Below are 19638 nucleotides of genomic sequence, written 5' to 3' on the forward strand. Positions count from 1 at the left end.
AGGAATATTAGGAACAATGTTTTTAAATGAAATGAAAAGAATGAAATTTTTTTTTTTAAGAATGCAAACTGAATAGATGTACGCTTCGGACAGCAAAAAAGTTGACCGTGGAATAAAGGAGGTGTCATTTTCTTAAAGGGATTACTGCTCTCTTGGTTGTATTGCTGGTAGAACCTGGAAAAAGAGTTTAGTATCCTTTTTAATTTTATCAAGTCTTTATATCTTTTCTGACATCTCATTCTTCTTTCTGTACCCCCCTACGCATTATGTCTACTGTACAATTAAATTGTTAATTGCACAGTAAATTTAGACTGGCTACACATGCAAATTAACTATTATGCCTTAAAAAAGCTGTAGCACTGTCCCAGCGGCAGGGTGCTCTACACACCCCTGTGTATGGGAGACTGCATGGAGCTCTTGGTTCTGGCTGTGTCCCACGCTTAGGTGGGATTGAGCTCCGCACCTGACAGGGCGCTTGGTTTGACAGACCTCTTGGTCCTAGCTGTGCCACACATGTAGCTGGGACCAAGACCCCATTAGGTGCAGGGCTCTCAGTCCTGATTACATGTGGTCCCCATGGCTGAGAACCCATGAGCAAAGGGGCCTTCCAGTTGTGAGAGCTGCCTTCTTGCCATTCAGGGAGAGCCCAGGATTGGATATAATGAGCCCTGTACTGACAATAAGGCACAGTGGGTTATAATGAGTGATCCCACAATCAGGTCTCCTGTAATGCAAGATTGTGTGTATTACACATTAGATCAGTGGTAGGCAATTATTTGGACTTAGCTATGTGGGATAGGGCCTTGGGAAGGTGGGTGGGCAGGGAGTTGGTATGGGCATGGGTGGGCAGCAGCTTCAGCAGGGGCAGCTCAGCCAGGGCCCCCGCTGCCACCAGTGCTGCCTCTAAGCTGCCCTTGCACCCCAAAGAAGGGCTGGAGCTGCTGCCCAGCTTTGGCAGTGGTGGCCTGGGCATTGAGGTAATGGTGGTTTGGCAGTAGCTGCTGCTTGGTGCCAGGAAAATGTGGGACCTGGCGGTGGGCATGGCTGCCTTCCCTTCGCTGCTGCTAGGACCCTTCTTGTTGCAGCCACTTGGAGCTTGCACTGGGGCTGTCCTATGGTTCCTCTTCACTGCTACCACCAGCCCCACCTCCAGGTCCAACCCCACCAGGACACCCAAACCATTTTTCTCTCTCCCCAAACCCATCCACACCTCACACCAGTTCCCACCATGAGTGCCGGAAGCAGCACCAGGCAGGTACTGGCATTGGTGCGTCAGCTGCAGTCCCTGGCAGTCATCCCAGTCCCCAGTGGGAACTTGCCAGCAGCATTTACAGGTGAGGCTAGCACCTGCCCAGCTCTGATTCTGGTGTGTGGCAGGAGCTGGTGTAAGCTGTGGACAGGGCCAGGATGTGCCCACCCGCCTCACAGCAGCTAGAGCCACCGGCTCTCTGTGGGCTAGACTTTGCAGCCACCTGTCCACAGGCCAGATCTGGCCCAACCCTTGCATTAGATCCAGTTATGTGTTAACCTGCACATGTAGAGAGGGCCAGTTGTATTACTGGTAGATGCTGGGAAGGGAGTTATTAACTTTAGAAAGTCTTTTATATCTTTTCTGACATTTCACACTTCTTTCTTTCCATTCCCTAAAAACAAACTAACAACTGAATTGGTAAAAAGAAAAACAAAACAAAAAAATCAAGGTCCTGCCTTCCCCCCCGCATCTCCCCTTCTTTTGAGGATTTTAGGTCATGGAGTAAAGAAGGTATTTAGTTGAACTAATTATCATTGGATGTGAGTATTTGAATTGTCTGTTTTGTTTTAATTATGGTGTAGATACTTTTAGTGCATATACTTAGTTACTGTAAAAAGGGTAGGTTTGATGTCTTTATCTTGATTGTTCCCACAACCAGCCTCATCGGTGTGACCAGTGTCCAATGTCATTTAATGTGGAGTTCAACCTAACACTTCACAAATGTACTCACAATGGGGAAGATCCTACATGCCCTGTGTGCAACAAAAAATTCTCCAGAGTGGCTAGTCTCAAAGCTCATATTATGCTACATGAGAAAGAAGAGGTAACTATTTTTATTTTATTTTTTAATTTTTGCAAGAATGAGTGTACCATGACTACTACAGTAGAGCTGTGTTTTGGTGGAAGGGGGAAATAAATGAGGCAGAGAGCTACAGTTTATACTAGAGAATACAAGCAGTCTAATAATGATGGCTAAAAATGGAGGTGCATGATCTAAACTAATTGATCCAATCCTGTTCTTCTGAAGCAAGTGACTCTGCATATTTGTTAGCTAGGCTGCTGTGCATAAAGGGAAGAACATAAATTCATGTAATCTGAATCATGTTATCTGTTTCCTGTTCTTTTTCAGTCTTTTATTTCAGTTTTCATTGTCTGGCATTCTTATTGTAGCAGAAATAGTTTTTAAAAATATATCTCACACAACATTTGCTGGCATACCACGTGCACCTTTTTCTGCAAAAAAGTAGCCATCCAAATTGTGGGTGTGTGTTCTTAAATGGGGAACTGATTTCTGCACCAGAATGGAGGCATGAGGATGCTCGAATGGTCACTGAGGGCCATGCTGCCTTCACCACCTCCTGCATGAGGCTGGGAAGGGGAATCTTCTGCACTGTCAGTTTCTCTTCTTGCAAACTCTGCAGCTCAAGTTCTAGTTTTTGCTTAGCAAAAAAACTGCTGCCAATTTGCTATGGCTTAGGTTAAAGTTTGTCATGGACTTTGCAAGAAGAGTATAAGGAATAGACTCTGTCCCTGCTCCCCACAATCTGCATTCAGCCATGACTCTGGAAGAATCTTATTTTCTTCATTCTGCCTTCCCAAAACAAGGCACACATCTTTTGAGGGATGTGATGTGTGAGAAAATACTGTCTTAACTAGTATTCTGCCATTGCAGTGTCCAGTAGTGCCCACTGTAACTATACACAAGCTCTGTGAGTACTAGGGGTACACCAATAAGATTTTCTCGGGTGGATACCTATGGTTAATTATTGACCAGCCATATCGGCCAATACCGATCCAATTGCTGATATGCAGCCTGGCAGTTTGGAGAGCAGAGTCTGGCTGGTAAGTCTGTTGGAGGGAAGGGGTGTGGGGCAGATTGAGGTCCTTGCGATGCGGGAGGGAGTGGGGCAGAGACAGGCACTGCCGAGCCAAGGTGGGGCAGGGTGCGGGATGGAGCTGGTGGAGGGGTGGGGGTGGCTTCTGCCACTACATGCACCCCCATGGGAGGTATGAGGGGCATGTGCCCCCTTGCTCTGTGCGTGGGTTGAAGGCGAGTGGCTACTGTGTGCTCAGGGTCAGGGCTGCGTCAGCCTGTTGCCTGTGGCTGCGCTTGGGCTGGGCAGGGTGGGTGGCAGTGGTGCTGGGAGGGCTACCACCACTCACCCCACCTGGCCCAAGCGCAGCCCCAGCCCCAAGTGCACAGTGGCAGCCTCCACTCCCCCCATGTATAGATCTGGGGGTGGGTACATGCCCTCATGCCTCCCCTGGGGGTGCGCACAGTGGTGGGAGCCGTTTCCCCCCCCATGCTCCCTGGACGAGCCACTGGCTCTGTCCCCTGCCCCATTCTGGCTGTGCTACACTTGCCACTGCCTCAGCTCCACTCCCTCCCTTACTGAAGGGGCCTTGATCTGCCCCCCCTCAACCCACACGCCCCCTCCCCCACCCCGGACTTACTGTCCAGACGCTGCTCTCCAAGCTGCTGGGCTGCACTCCTGGTTGCATGCATGCTGCGGCTGCGTGCATGCACGCAACATTTATCAGGGACGTTATCGGCCTCATCAACCAGAAAAAGCCGTTTGCCAATGATATCAATTTTTCCTTTTATCGGCGCCAATACGATATGGACCAATGTATCAGCGCACCTCTATTGAGTACCCTTGTTTATGAACTAAAGACCTCAAGGACTCTGTGGAATTAAAAGCCACTACATTGCTTTTCACTGCCCATGTCCTTTAAATTATAATTTCCATTGTCTATGCAGTCTTTTTCTTTTTTCATAAAATTATAGCTTGAATATATGATATTTACTAGGCATGCCTTATGGCAGCAAGGGGTGAGGGAGGGGCATGGAGTTAGGAGCAGGCACAGAGGGAGCGGGGAAGGCATGCTGCAAAGGGAGAACAGGAACAGGCATGGGAGTAAGGAATGGGGCCCAGGGGTCACCCAATTCAATTCGAGGGGGTGGGGTTGGGATCAGGCATAGGGGTCAAGGGGTCAGAGGCAGGCTGTAGATGGGAGCTGTGGGTGGAGAAGGCAGGAACTGGGGTGGGGAGCAGGCAGAGGCATGGAAGGGCAGGCAGTGGGGGTCATGTGGCAGGGAGGGCAAGGGGCAGGGGTCTGACCCCATGCCCTCCATCAGTTCTTTCCCTGCTATAGGAGTAGGGGATACAAATTTAGGATGACCTTCCACCAAGTAGATTCTGCACATGGAAAATTATAACTGTGTTAGAATCTAATGTATAGAATCTAATTACTAGGTACTCATTTTAAATTTAAAATCATCTTGGATTTGTGTAAATATGGGGGGGAGGGTGTATATGTATGTGTGTATATGTATATATTCCTGCATTCGAATTGAATTGGGTGACCAGTTAAAAGCTCCAAATTGATTCGAAGCATCCAAATCAATTCAGAAAAGATTTTGCCACTTTGGAGATTTGGCCATAGGCTAAACAGGCAGCTAACACAGCTGCCTCCAGCTGGTAAGTCTGTTGGGGTTGTGGGAGGGGGGGAGGGGAGGGGTGTAAGGGAGGGAGAGATTAGGGCTGGGACAAGCTGCCCAGCTGGGGAGGAGGGGGCGAAGGATGTGGGCGCAGCGGCTCTGCCCTGCTGCCACTTGCTCAGCCGGGGTGGGGGTGGGGAGGGGCGTGATGCAGGCGTGGCTCGCTCCAGGTGGAGGGAGGCAAGCAGCAGCAGGGCATAGCCCCTCCTCCCAGTGCTGCTGTGCCTTTATCGCATGCCCCCCCTGCCTCAGCTGGCAAGTGGCAGCAGGGCAGAGCCCCGCTCCCAGTGCTGATGCAGGTGCGGTAGCACTGGGAGTAGGGACTACGCTGTGCTGCTGCCCGGAGTGAGCTGCACCTGCATCATACCCTCTCCCCCTGCCCCCCTGCACTGGCTGGGCAAGTGGCAGCAGGGCATAGCCCCTGCTCCGAGTGCTACCGTGCCCACATCCCCTGTCCTCCCGTGCCAGCTGGCAACTGGTGGCAGCGCCCACCTCTCCGCACTGGCTGGGAAGTAGCAACAGGGCAGAGTCCCCGCTCCCAGTGCTGATGCGGGCGCGACAGCACTGGGAGTGGGGGTTATGCCCTGCTGCTCCCCAGAAAGACCCCCGCCGGCATTGCGGCCCCCCCTGCCTGTGCTGGCTGGGCCAACCAGGTCAGTCATGAGGGCTTCTCCCATGGCTCCCCCTGCCAGGGCAGAGGCAGGCACAGCTGGGGGAGCTGCGGGAGAAGCCCCCATGACTGCCGTGCCCAGCCCCAGCCTCCCGGCACTTTATAAAAGACAAACAAACAAAAAAGCCCCGTACTCACAAGCTGCAGCAGCGGTGATCAGGGCCTCCTAGGGCTTATGGCCGAGCTGTCCCTTGCAGCATGGGGCAGTGGGGGACAGCAAGGATCGCCCGGCGCGGCAGCTGTCGCATTACACAGAAGGCAGCTCCAGCAGTCAGCCAGGGCCCGGCACTGCTCGGCCCCAGCTCCCAGACAGCATGTGGTGCCCCACTGTGCCTGCCTCTCTCCGGCTGATCCGAATCGCTGAATCAGTGCCAAATCTCCAAATCTGATTCAGCCAAATCGAATGGGGACAATGATTCAAATCACTGAATCGGCTCTGAATCGGCTGAATTTGAATTGAAATCAAATATTAGACCTGTGCAAATAGGGAAGTATCTAGTAGTTTGTTGCCTGTTGGTACCTCATATTTCACAGGATTTAGTTTGTTTTGGTAATTTTTTGAACCTTTTCTTTTTTCCTCATAAATTTTATTTATCCAGATTTTCCTGGTACCAGGGCTTCAGGATGTCATATTCAAAGTCTCTGCTTAAATGTTTTTGTCTTTTGTCAAGGCACAATCCCTATTAATGATAGGCAAGCTAAGTAGCTTTTGGTGTTGGGCAAAAGGCAGGGTAGATTTATACCTTACAGACTAATGATGAAGTGAACTTGGGCTCATGAAAGCTTATGCTATTTATATCTCAGATCAAGTTAGTGTGTAAAATGCACATTTACCCTGCCTTCTGCCTGACTTCAAACATGGCTAACTACTTCTCTCTTTTGGTGTTGCCTTAGTAAGTGCACCCTGTTTAAATTCTCTTCAAAAAAAAGTTTTAAAAGGCAGAAAGGTAAGGCTTAAAATGGTACTACTGAATGACTCCCAGTTAGATTCTTTATTGTGTTCAGAATGTCCTTATGAACAGTTTCATGTAGGTCCAGGCTTTCATTGATAAACTTGCTATCTTTCAGGCATGCTGGTTGGTTTGTCCCTGTTTAAGTCATCTGAAGGAAAGGAGCATTTTTCCTTTTAGATGTCCTGCAGAAAGAACAAAAAATGACCTTTGTTTCCTAGTCCACAGAAACACCACTATCTGATTTGTATACTAACTGCTTCATGGCAGCATGCTATTGATTGGTTCATACGGATCATTCTCCTTGACTAGTAATACCAAAGTAGGAACCGCTGAGGTTATTTTAGTACTGAGCCATGGTAGTGATCGTTCTTGAATTGAGAGATTGCCATCAACTGTCTGCAACCTTTTTATTGGCAGCGGTGACAGTATCTGTACTATATGTATTGACACCAGCTATGCTTTAGCACTTATGATTTGCAGCACTATTTCAAGTCCAGGAACAACCTGTTATATATGAGCTTGTGTCTCGTATACTTTCAGTTGGGTTAACATTCTTCTGATGTTGCAGGCATGGCCATTGTTTCTGTATCTGTTTCCTCTCTGATACCAGCTGGTGATGCTGAGTTGCAGACAGAGTTCCCCTGTCTTAGCAGCCATACCATTAGAGGTAGAATTTTCTTATTTATCACTGGATTCTTAGCAAAGTGGAAAGGGATCTCTTCTCTGTGTCTCTAAGGTTTCTTTTGAGTTATTTGGGTTAGAAAGGGTATCAAGGATCTCCTGGAGATCTAAGTGGCACAGGAATTATGAAGTTAAGCATATGCCTCTGTATCCTTCCCTCTTTCCCCTATTGCCAATTCCTATAATGTTGCTGCATGGCTGCATAATGATCATTATAGTAGAACTATCTCAGAAAAAGATTTACTTGGAGCTACCTCAGATACTCCTTTGTGATTCTTTAACTGCAAAGGAAGACTTTGAATAGGAAGAACTGTCTCAAAATAAGGGTATTTATGTATTGGTTGCTATGTTGCTTTGGCCTCATTATTTCAGCATAAGACTGGAGTCCCTTTTCATGTAATTTCATCTTGATGGGTGTTCACGATTCCAGGTTTTAATGTGGAGGGTAATGTGGAATCATAACTAATTAACTGGAGGCAGTGCTGGCAGCTTCTCACAAATGGGATGCTCTGCATGCTTGTCTACCAGGAAATTTAGCTCTCTATTTTTTTTAATAATATTTAGAAAACAATTTGGCAGATACTACTGCTATCACTGCAGCTTCAGAGAATGCAGACAAGAGATGTAATGTGCCACTGATAGAAGCAGAATGTTTATTCATACATAGTACTGGGGTCTTCTCATTTCTGACACTGTGAAAGAAAAGAATAGGTAGCAACAACCAGCACCAAAAATGAAAAGGAACCAAAATGATTCAGTGTGGTTGGTAACCACTGCAACTAAGATCTTCTGAATTATTAGGCTCTGCTAGGCAGTTTTCTGCTTTTTTTTAATGAAAGTAACTTCCCAGCTGTTTATTGACAAATTGGTCCTAGATCACAGGGAGGAGTTCAAATCTTTTAACTGCTGCAGGATAGTTAGTTGTGAGTGCATCTTGACAGGCAATGCTAGATGCTGTAGTTCTGGCCTCATAATTTGTGGCTACATCTTTAGACAACCACTGTTGGAGTAACCCATAGTTTTGGAATAAAAAATGCATTGTGTATTGGAGGATCTGTCATTTGAGGGCTCAGATTTGTTCAGTTCAAAAATACATGATGTTCATCACACCTTCTTAAAGGATCCCCATGCCATGTTTTTTCTCTTGGTTTATACTCCTCCAATAAAACTGCAGGCTCGGGCTCCCACCCTGCTGCACTCCCCCAAGGCCTCTGTTAGGATTACCTTGCTGCTGCGAGCTCCGCACTGCCCTGGCGACATGTCTCCTGCCTGTGCAGCACCAGTGAGGGGCACAGCCCTGCACCACCACTGCCGCCCCTGCTGCTGCCACGTGGGCAGGGGATGCATTGCCAGAGCATCACAGAGCTCACAGCGGCAAGGAGATCCCTGCCCAGCCCTGCTGTGCCCCGCAGCTCTTCGTTTGCTGGGCTGTGGAGGCCCGCGGAAAGGCAGTGGGGCTGGAGCCCAAGCCCACAGCAGGCAACCCACGCAACTCTCACCCACCCTGCGCACAGATCTGGGGGGCACGGGTCCCCCCTGCCTCCCTGGGAGTGTGTGCTGTGCCAGGGATCTGGCCTCTTTCCACCCCCTGATGAGCCGCCTGCGGCCTTGTCCTGGTCCAGCTGGGACACTGCATTGCAGCATCCCGGGCCCCAAGTCCCACGTACGTCCCGGCTGGGCCAGCCCTGCCCAACTTCATCTCTATGGCAATCTCAATCACAGGGAGAAACTTCAAGGATAGATGCTTTTTTGATAGAGCAGTTTTGCAGTCTGAGTTTAGAAGAAATAGTAAGCATCAATTAGATTGCATCAGTGCTTGGCTGCAAGAGACACAAATGCACACATGGTAATCTGTGTGCGTATGTGCAAACACTTGAAGAAAGGATTGCTTACCAGTATGCTTGTGGGATTCTTTGAGCTGTCTTGTCCATATGCATACATTCTACAACCTGTTTTCTTTTTCTTGCTCCTGAACCCTTTAATGGTTGGATTGTGAGCTCCAACTGAGTGTTGCCCTTTTATAGAAAGTTCCATTTTGCTAACTGTTACAATAATTGCTTGCATGTCTCCCAGTGCATGTTTTTCCTAAAGATATCTTGATGCTGCCCTGGTGACTTATTTAGCCTAAAGCTTAGAGGAGGTTCCCATTACTTAGGTACTTGAACTGAAAGATAGAAAATAAGGGTGGAGGGTAGGGAGGGGAAATGCTATCCAAAAAGAATGTAAATTCTCTTTTTTTCTAGTTCTGACAAATTGTACTTTGTTTTTTGTTACCTGGGTTCTAGCAAAGTCTGGTTGTACTCTAGTTCTGGTTGTACACTTGGCTTCACTTTAGCCTAGTTCTAGACTTGCTAAAATGTGGAAAAGCAGGATATGAGTGCTGTAGACTGTGATGCTAAAATAACTGTAATGAATCTTCATTTTCATTGTCTCGTGGGACTTGGCCAAGTAGATGTTGCCAAAGGGTCATTTTGTACTCATGATGTTCACCCTTTTTGGCTCAAAAGGGCATCAGTTGAACTATCTAAGAATACTGAAAAATATTGTGTGTTCGTATGGTGGAGTTTGCATCCGTCTTGAGCTGGTGGACTTGATATAGAAACTGTCACAGTTGTCAAAGAAGCAGGCTTCCTCATGTGAGGTATCTGCTTAGAAGTGTCTTTATGTAGCTTAAGGAATCTATTTTGTTGGAACTGGTATTTTGAGGCAATTGTGAAAGAAATGGAAGGGGAATAGTAATATAGATTCTTTTTAGTTCCAGTATGCTGGTGGGCTTTTGAAATAAAGGGAAGTAATACAGGTGATGCCTGTCATTAGGTTCTTCCAAGGTCTAGTTCTCTACTGGTTGGGTTTTAGAATCTGTGGTATTCATAGCAGAGTAAAGCCTTATCGTCTATGATTCTTTGTACCTTGAAACATGACATATGCCTGGGTTCAATGTGCAGGCAGGGTTTTAAAAATTTACTTAATACCTATTGGCCAAGATAGATGGGGGTACTTCTCAATCACTAATGAATGTATCCTCCAAATATCAATGTGGGTTGTTTTTTTGTGGGGGGAGGAGGGGGTTGGTTTTTTGTTTGTTTGTTTTTTTAGATTAATGCACAGAGAAATACAAGCAACTTGCCTGAGGCAGGTGAACTTGGAGCAGCTGCCAGTGCATAATGCCTTAATCACATAATTTTCTTTGGTTTCGGAGTCTCTCTGGATAGCCAATTTTAAAAGTTGTTTCAAATGATTACATGTCTCCCCCACCTGTTTACAACCATTTTCTTTTTATTTGAATCTTGTACTTATCAAGCTTATGGGATTGCTGTTTGCAAGTCTCTGAACACTGTGACTTCGGTAAAGCAGTTAGATTTGAGTTTTGATGGTTTATACTTCTGTAAGGAGTTCATAACGAACACTTTTTGGCATGTGAAAGCTAAATCATAGGTCATGTAGCAAGACCCCTAATGCCCTCAAACTTGTATTTTTAGTGGTTTCTGACTGGTAAACTAATTTTTATATATTGGATAAGAAATGCCATTTACTGGGTCAAACCACGGGTCCTATCTTGCCCAGTATGCTGTTTCACACAGTAGCAGAGAGTGGATGCTGATGGCGAGGGTGACCACGTCATGCCCAGAATTTTCCATGCCTAGCTCATCTCCCATTGCATCTTCCAGAATTCAGAGATTTAGAGGTTTTGATACCCCCATCTACCACATTCAGTGCCTACTGATGGATCTTTCCTCCAAAAAATTAGTCCAGTCCACTTTTGAACTGGGTTAAACTACCAGCCTCTGCAACAGCTTGTTGTGGCAGTGAGTTCTGAAAGTTAATTACGCGTCCTGTGGAAAAAAAATTCCTTTTCTTGGTTGAAATTAGGGGTGCACTGATAGAGATATTGGGGGCCAATACTGATAGTTGATTTTTAAGGAGGCATATTGGCTGATAACTATCTAATTTCCAATACAGCTGCGTACAGCTGATAAGTCTGTTGTGGTGGAAAGAGAGTGGGGAGGGAAGGGCTGTGGGGAGGGCAGATCAATGCCCCCTGCGGTAAGGGAGGGAGGGAGTGGTGCAGGGGCAGATGATGCCCGGGCGGGGCATGGGACAGAGCTGTGACTTGTCTGGGGGGGGCAGCTCCTGCTACTGCACACACCCTAGGTGGGCCTGGGGGTGGGGGGGGCACATGCACATGCTTATAATGTTTATAATTTTCCTACTTAATTCCTAATATTTTATTTGCCTTTTGACTGCTTCTGAACACTGAGCTGATATTTTTAGCATCTTGCCTGTAACAACTCCCAAGGTCTCTTTCCTGTGTGGTTACAGTTAATGTAGAGCCCATCATTGTCTATGTATATTTTCGGTTATTTCTCCCCACATGCATCTCTCTGCACTTATCAGCATTGGAGGTTCAGTCTACCATTTTGTTGCCCGTTTGCTCAATTTTGCTAGCTCCTTCTGTAGCTTTTTTATATAGTCCGTCTTTGTCTACTCCTCTGAATAATTCTGTCATCCGCAAACTTGGCCACCTCACTATTATTCCCCCCTTCCAGGTCACTTATGAATGTGTTAAGCAGCATTAGTTCCAACACAGGGGACCCCACTGTTTTACTTCTTTCCATTCTGAAAACTGTCTGCTTATACCCACTCTGTTTTTTATCCTTAACCCAATTTCTGATCCACAGGTTGAACGTGTTATCATGTGACCATGTAATTCCATTGAGAGTCTTTGTTGTGCTACTTTAAGGAAGTCCAGCTATACTATATCAGCTGGATTGCCATGGTCTAGATGCTAGTTGATGCCCTGAAAGAACTCTAAAATGTCAGTAAGGCATGGCCTCTCTTTAGAAAAGCTATACTGATTTCTCCTCAACAAATTCTGTTCATCCATGTGCTGAACAGTCTTTTTTATTATTTCTACCAATTTGCCGGGAACAGAAGTTAGACTTAATGGCCTGTAGTTTCCCAGGTCTTCTCTGGAGACTTTGTTAAAAATTGGAGTTTTTATTGTTAAGTTTTATGTTTCTAGCAAGCTTGTTCTCGTTCTTACTACATTTTTACATTTGACTTGCTAGAGTTTGTGTTCTTTTTTTCATTTTCCTCATTTGGATTCAATTTCTACCATTTAAATGCAGTCTTTGCTTTTTTCATAGCCTTCTTTACATAGCCATTTAACTATGCTGGCTTTTTTTTTAGTCTGCTGTCCATTTTATTTTATTTTAATTTTTTGTTGGATTTGACTTGTGGTATATGCTTACTTTGTCTTCCAGGTGATGTTTTTCATCAGTTCCCATGTTGCTTGCAAATTCTTGATCTTCTTTGGTGCCCCCTTTCACCTCTTTCTAATTAGCTTCCTCACTTTGCATAGCTCTCTCTTAACATTAAAAGCACCTGTGGTTGATTTTTGTTTTGTTTTATTTTCTCTTCTTCCATAAGGATGACAGCTGACAGAATGACAGTTACACTGTCATCACTATGGCTAGGGACAGACATTACACACAACAGATCAGAAACTGGTTTAAACCTGTAACAGAACAGATGTTCAGTACACACAAACCATTTTGAAAATGGCTGAAACTGGTTTGAGATAAACATGGTTGAATGTAGTATCAGACTTAATTGATTTGCGTCAAACCGGTTTACGCAATGTCTGTCCCAGAACCGGTACCGTTTAAATTAAATCAGAGTCCCCCAGCATCCTGGTATGCTCTCTGGGCTGGGTGGGACTGTTTGTTCCACAGCCCCTCCACTGTCCCCTCTCCTCTGCTCCCTGGCTGCAGCTCTGGCAGAAACTTGTAGGCACAGCAATGTCTGCCTGGCTTCCTCCTGCTCTCCCCCTCCCCTTGCCACTCCCTGCTAAGCAGAAATCCCTTGTCCCCTCTGCCTTACATGGACACCTCAGCATTAGCTAGCAGGCCACATGCTGGCTATGGTCTGCTGTGGCAGACAGCAGTGTCAGCTTCGTTTCTTTTTGGAGCTAATTAACAGGTCAGCTGGTAATGACCCCCCTCTTCTTTCTTTGTTTAAGAAGAGTTTGAGCCTCTAATGAGAGAGGCTGTTTGTTTTCTGATGGGGTGACAAATGCTGATAACAGAGCTGATATATTTCCTACTATCAAGGGTGGGGAGGGGAAACCCTTCCCTAATCCTGCTTGGGCCTGGCCACGCCCCCCTCAGCTCAGCCTTGTGGAAACCAAGGGAGGGCTGCTCTAGTGCCCCCTGGCTTCTAGCCTGAGCCACTGCAGGCATGTGCCTGCATGTCTGGGATGTCTTTGCAGTTACAAAGTGATTTAGCCCAGTCATGTTAGGCTAACCTGCAAAGATTGAATCAGTTCAGGCTCAGGCTTTTTGAATGTCTGTCCTTAGCTTGCTAGTGTGACTGAGCAATAGTTAACCTTTGTACCAATCGTGTACTTATAATAAGCCCGTGCTTTAGGGCTTCTGCTGTTTGTAGGGGTTAGGAAGGAATTTATTCTCTCACCATTATGCTCTGGCTTCTGTTTCCTTTCCCCACTATTCTCTGAAGCACTGGCTATTGGCCACAACTAAGGCTGGGGGTTTTGACAGGGGTGTTCTCGTTCTCCTCCTGGTACTTGGAAAACATGGAGATTCCTAGCTGAAGGGTCTTCATACATTCATAGATTGTTAGGGGCTGGAAGGGACCTCGCAGGATCATCGGGTCCAGCCCCCCCACTCTAGGCAGGAAGACAACTGGGGTCAAGTGACCCCAGCAAGGTGACTGTCCAGTCTTCTCTTGAAAACCTCCAGGGTAGGTGACTGCACCACCTCTGGAGGGAGTTTCTTCCACAGTCTGGACACCCTGACTGTGAAGGAGTTTTTCCTGGTATTAAGGCTGAAGGAGCCTTCCAGGAGTTTATATCCATTGGTCCTGGTCTTCCCTAGGGGTGCCCTGGCCTAGTGAGCAGTTGTTCACTGAGCTCCTGATACACTCCTCTAATATAGCAGTAAGCTGCTATCAAGTCCTCTCTCAGCCTTCTCTTCTTTAGGCTAAAGAGACCCAGCTCCCTCAGCCTTTCCTCGTATGGCTTGCCTTGAAAATCCCTGAAAATACAGGTGGCTCTTTTCTGGACCCTCTCAAGTTTTTCTATGTCCTTATTGAAGTTCAGTGCCCAAAACTGGACACAGTACTCCAACTGTGGTCTTACCAGTGCTGAGTACAGTGGGAGTATCACTTCTTTAGTTTTACACAAGATGCATCAGTTGATGCATGCCAGCATGTTGTTTGCCCTGCTGACCACTGCATCGTATGCCACAAGTTCTGAAAGAGCTTTGCCAGGGGTTCTGTGATGACCTCAGCCAGCTCCTTCAGCACTCTTGGATGGAGTCCATCCAGTCCCGCTGACTTATAAATGTCTAGCTTTTCTAGTAGGTATTGCACCTGCTCAGCATCCACAGTGGGGAGGCTGTCAGTCCCAGCATGCCCCCGATGAGCCTTATCTCGCTTGACTTTCCCCATGGTCCAGTGAAATACCGAAGCAAAGTGGGCATTCAGGAGTTTGTTTTTTTCCTGAATGTTGGTTACCAGCTGTCCTGAGGTGTTAAGCAAGGACAGTCTTACTTTTCCCACCAAGGTTATAATGATAAGCAGATTTGGGAGCAGCAAGAAGTTCCTCTCTAAGTCAGATTGGGGGTTTTTGCCTTTCTCTGTGGCGCAGCATATAGTTGTCTTTCCAAGATCTGCTGAGCACATATTAACCAACTTCCCTTTTTACTGGCAATGCTGTCATCTCCCCTGATTCTGCCTATGGCATGTTAAAGAGTGTTCTTGGCAATTCTGGTATTATACCTTGTAGTTGTGTGTGAGGATTCGAAGTGGTGACTTTACAGTTTCCTTGGATAAACTGATCGCCTTGATAGCCCTGGAAGACACTTCCAGTTGCACATTCTTAATGTTTTGAAAAGTACAGATTAATATATATATTTGGAATTCTTTCTATGCATTATCAATCTAGTTCTGCAGCTACAACTTTTTCTAAACATTTTAAATCTTGAAACAGTTTACAAACAGCACAATTTGTTTAAATTCCCACTAGCAAACATAATCATTCCCACTTTTCTACTACATGAGACTGTTCCAAGGTAGCACTGGCATTATTCAATTCTAGAGAAGAGGCATATTTATGTCCAGTATCACATTTCATCAAACATTCCCTTTCCTTTTAACAGTGGCATGAGTTATTCTCCAGTGGTACACAACGCAAGCTACTGGGCTTTTGAAAAACTTCTGTCTATAGGAAGACTGATTGAAGAGTTTGGGACTCTTTATAGGCGTTTTAAAAAGCACAGTAATTATTCAATATAATGAGTGGTGTACAGCAGATAAATTGAGGACATCATATAACTTAGGAACAGTAGGAATTTGAAGAGCACCAAATTCTCAATCAATTAATCTCTGAACTCATTGGGTGTGTCCACACATGCAGGCACATGTGCTTGCAGCAGCTCAAATAGAAGCAGTGCAAATTTGAGCCAGGGCTTTTTGCCTCAGTGCACATGTCCAGACATGCACTTTGCCTGCCTCCTCCTGGATCTGCAGCCAGGGAGAGGTGGAGTCTGGGGCCAGCACTTCTGGCCTCAGGGTGTGGGGACAGCAGGTCTCATCCTGTTTGGCAGCTGGGCATGCAGGGTGTGCTCTGGGGGGATGCTGGGTTTTAGGAGGGAGGTGTGGGATGTAGATGGCTTTGGAGGGATGTGGAGGGTTGTGGGGTGTTTGGGTGGATCAGGGATGAGCAGGCCCCCCCCCCCCCTGCCCCCCAACAGGGGCCACATGCCCCCTGCAGGGCTACCCCCCCACTTGCTCCCCCAGCCCCCTGGATCACTGCCCTATCCTCTAGCCTCCCCAATGGCTGCCCCACCTGGCCCCTTTGTCCTGGCACTTTAAAAAAAACAACAACAAAAACCCCCCAAAAGCCCTGCACACACCAGCTGTACCAGTGGCCATCAGGGCCTCTGGGGCCTTGTGGCAGAGTTACCCCGCACAGGCTACCCCCCCACTTGCTCCCCCAGCCCCCTGGATCACTGCCCTATCCTCTAGCCTCCCCAATGGCTGCCCCACCTGGCCCCTTTGTCCTGGCACTTTAAAAAAAACAACAACAAAAACCCCCCAAAAGCCCTGCACACACCAGCTGTACCAGTGGCCATCAGGGCCTCTGGGGCCTTGTGGCAGAGTTACCCCGCACAGGCTGAGTGGCCTTGAGCTGTCAGACAGTGCAGGGTTCCACGCGGCACCCTGCCAAGCTGTGCTGCACCCGTGCAATCTGACAGCAGCAGCGCAGGTCCCAGGCAGCTGGGACTGCTCCCCGCTGCCCCGCGTGGCATTGGGGGGGCTCTGCCACGAGGCCTTAGAGGCCTTGATGGCTGGTGCTACAGCTGGTAAGTGCGGGGCTTTTTTTTTCTTTTTTGTTTTAAGTGCCAGGAGGCTGGGGTGGGGTGCGGGAGTGGGTCTAATTTTGCCCCTGCGTAGGGAATGTTTTTTCATTCCTGCATGTGCCTCTTGCGGCGTCTCAAAAGACTTTGAGACGCTGCAAGGGGCATGTGCGCGTTCGCCTGGACGTGCCTATTGAGGGTAGATGCACATGTGTGCGCGCACACACACACACGCACCTTGTTCAAAATAAATTTGCGAGGTTAGGAATAATTTTAAACTTATGTCTGAGGGCATGAGGAGCTCTCAGAGTGAGAGTTAATTTAAGGTTTTATTCTCTTATTTTCTCTGAAGATAGCCTACTGGACAAGATGGATTATGAGCCAATCCATTAATTCTATGCTACTGTGTGTCTAGTCTTCCTAGATTGTGTATTGTCAGATCTTAAAATTATTAACATCTCCCTGTGAAGGTCCATATTTTTATTTGTTGTGCTAAGGGAGTTTTTGCTTCCTAGACATAGAGTTATGAAAAATATTAATAAAAAAATAAAACCCAGAGATTTCTTTTTAAAAAAATTGCCACAAATTACATGATGATTTGGTGTGTGTATTTTTGGCCCATGTTCAAGGTAAATTGAATTCTTAGCTTTGCTGCACTTGATTTAGTGCAGCTTTTCCTAGGTATACCTAATACCAATTTTTTGCAGCACCTTTGTATAGAACAGGGGCGGGCAATTATTTTGGGCGGAGTGCTGCTTACTGAGTTTTGGCAAGCCATCGAGGGCCTCATGACAGGCAGCCGGGGGCAGATAAATATTAATTTTCTAAATTTTTTAGGGGTCCTGCGGGCTGGATGGAATGGCCTGGCAGGCCATATCTGGCCCACAGGCTGCATTTTGCCCACCCCTGGTATAGAAGAACTTCTTTTAGTAAGAAGAATCTCTTTTAGTTATAGAGGGAGGTACCCTCTATAACTTTTTTTTGCCAACCCTTGTAAAACTTTTACATTGTTTCCATTCTATGTAGTTTAAGGTTCATGGCAATTAAAGCAATGCATGAAAAAAAGGGTAAACAGGTCCTGGAACAAGAAATGCGTGAAGAAACATTTGTAATGGGCAACTGGAAGAATTTCTGCATTTTTAGTAAAGGACATTGTATGGGTTATGGTTTAAGACTATCTTATTATTTTGGTAAACTGGGCTTTATTTCTCTTAATTCTTGCTTTTAAATAAAAAGTTTAGTTCTTGAACTATAACGAGCAATAATGAAGGGGGATGAGGAGACAGAGACATTTGGATCCCTGCTGGAACTACCTCTTCTCCAGTGAAAGATTTGTATGTCCTCAAAGCACAAATGTTTGTAGCATGGAACTAACGGGGAAATGTGTCCATAGTAGCTTTCACAAACACACAAATATCTTAAGGTAATTAGCAATCAATTAATTGGAGTTAAAGATTCTTTTGGAGAGAGACTCTGAAGGTCAATGAATTTGTGCTCTAGCGAAGACAATTCTAGAGCAGGGATTGCCAACCTTTTATTAACAGCAGTCCCCAGGCTAGCCTGTGTGTGCAGAAGAGGCCCCTTGGCTCGATTGCCTGATTATCACCAGCCGGCTTGAGTCAGTTGGGGTAGGTCCCTCAATTTCCCCAGGAACTGTCAGGCTCAATGCTCTGCAGGGTGTGCTGCTACCCAGGCTGTGCGCTAGGCAGGCAGCCTGCCATGGACCCTAGCCACTCTGCCCCACTGCCCTGTTTACCTCTCTGGATGCTATGGCTTCCTGCCCACAAGCCCACCCGCAGCTACCTGTTTCAGGAGCAGCTGGCAGTGAAGTTGGAGCTTTCTTGTATGGTCCATCACTTTCCTCCCTGCACCTGCTGCTGGGCCTTTCCCTCTGGCTTCAGAAGAGGGTAGAACTGAAGGGTTTGCAACCATCTGTAGGGTGGAGCCCAGGCAGCGCAGACTAGTGAGCAGGCAACCAGCAGGCTGTACTTGGTGGGCTGAGTCTGGCCTGAGAGTCATTGGTTTCTGACTCCTGTTCTAGACTGTGATAATCTCTGAAAACAGACTAGAAAGTAATGGAAAATTAGTAGAGATTACAAAGCACTGCTTAAAAAACATACTTCCTATGCAGAATACCTCTTAAGAATGTACCAGCTAATTTATTTGTCAGGCTAAAGTGGTCCCAAGTAGAGCACACTGCTGCATCAGAGTTGTGTGTTGAAAAGGTCATGGATCCTTTGAAAAGGACATCTGAATGAGGTTGTTTTTCTTCTCATCAAAAGCAAATGGGATAAGAGAATGACAGGGACTGTATTCTCAGTTGATCTCCTACTAGTATCGGAGGCTCTAATTTTACTTGTACACGGGGAGAAGACATCTTCAAGCTGATCAGCTATATCAGATATATGTTTCTACCCACCCATGATTTCTTTCTCAATGTACTAGTCTTAGCTTTGTTTATAGTTAATGTTTCTCAGCATTGTATCCATGTAATCTATTACTAATACTAGATCAATGTGGACAAGATTGAGGTCCCATTAACAAATAATCTCATTTATATAGGGAGCTGCAAAAACTGTACCACAACTGAGATGCATAACATTGCTACTATAAACTGAGTTTTAGTCTTGTTCTTTCTTTGAAATCTATAAAAGTCAGAGTGGCCCAAACCTGCTAGGTGAAGTATGGGTACTTCAGATGTGTTGTTTTTTTCCTACCAAATTTTTAATTAATTGAACTCTGGTTAATTGAATTGTGACACGGTAAAAACAATTGCTCATTACAGTTCAAGAATTAAACTTTTTATTTAATAGCAAAAATTAAGAGAAATAAAGCCCAGTTTGCTGAAATTCTTTAGCCGATATCTAATGCATGGAGCTGGAATTTCATTGAAGGCTAACTTCAGAAGGTTTTAACCTTTGGATATAAAGTATTGCTTTGACGCTGTGTATCTTATATGTTAAGATATGGGCAGTGAGCATAAAGAGACGGTTGGTTGGATGGAGAAGCTGGCAAAAGTTTACTCCCAGGAGTCTTGTGCAAGGTGAACATGATAATGGATACTATGTCCCCTATCTTGCTTTCTCTTCAATCCTTCCTAGATACTACAGCTTTAGGATTTCTCTCTCATAGGCCTGTAGGTAAAGAAAGAGTTTTTCCGCGGGTCAGCAGAACTTTTTGTCTCAGCCCGCTTCCTTCTC

General features: G+C 46.2%; 1 protein-coding gene across 1 annotated transcript in view; it reads left to right on the top strand.

Annotated features, from left to right (window-relative positions):
- The window catches only part of ZNF236 (zinc finger protein 236), a 139072-nt gene that overhangs the window by 17010 nt on the left and 102424 nt on the right, over positions 1 to 19638 (top strand). Inside the window, exon 3 of the mRNA XM_025210666.1 lies at positions 1911 to 2075. Coding sequence (XP_025066451.1) covers positions 1911 to 2075 — 165 coding nt within the window. The remainder of the gene's footprint in view (positions 1 to 1910; positions 2076 to 19638) is intronic.

The sequence above is a fragment of the Alligator sinensis genome, unplaced genomic scaffold (assembly GCF_000455745.1).
Source record: "Alligator sinensis unplaced genomic scaffold, ASM45574v1 scaffold286_1, whole genome shotgun sequence".
Taxonomy (NCBI): Eukaryota; Metazoa; Chordata; order Crocodylia; family Alligatoridae; genus Alligator; species Alligator sinensis.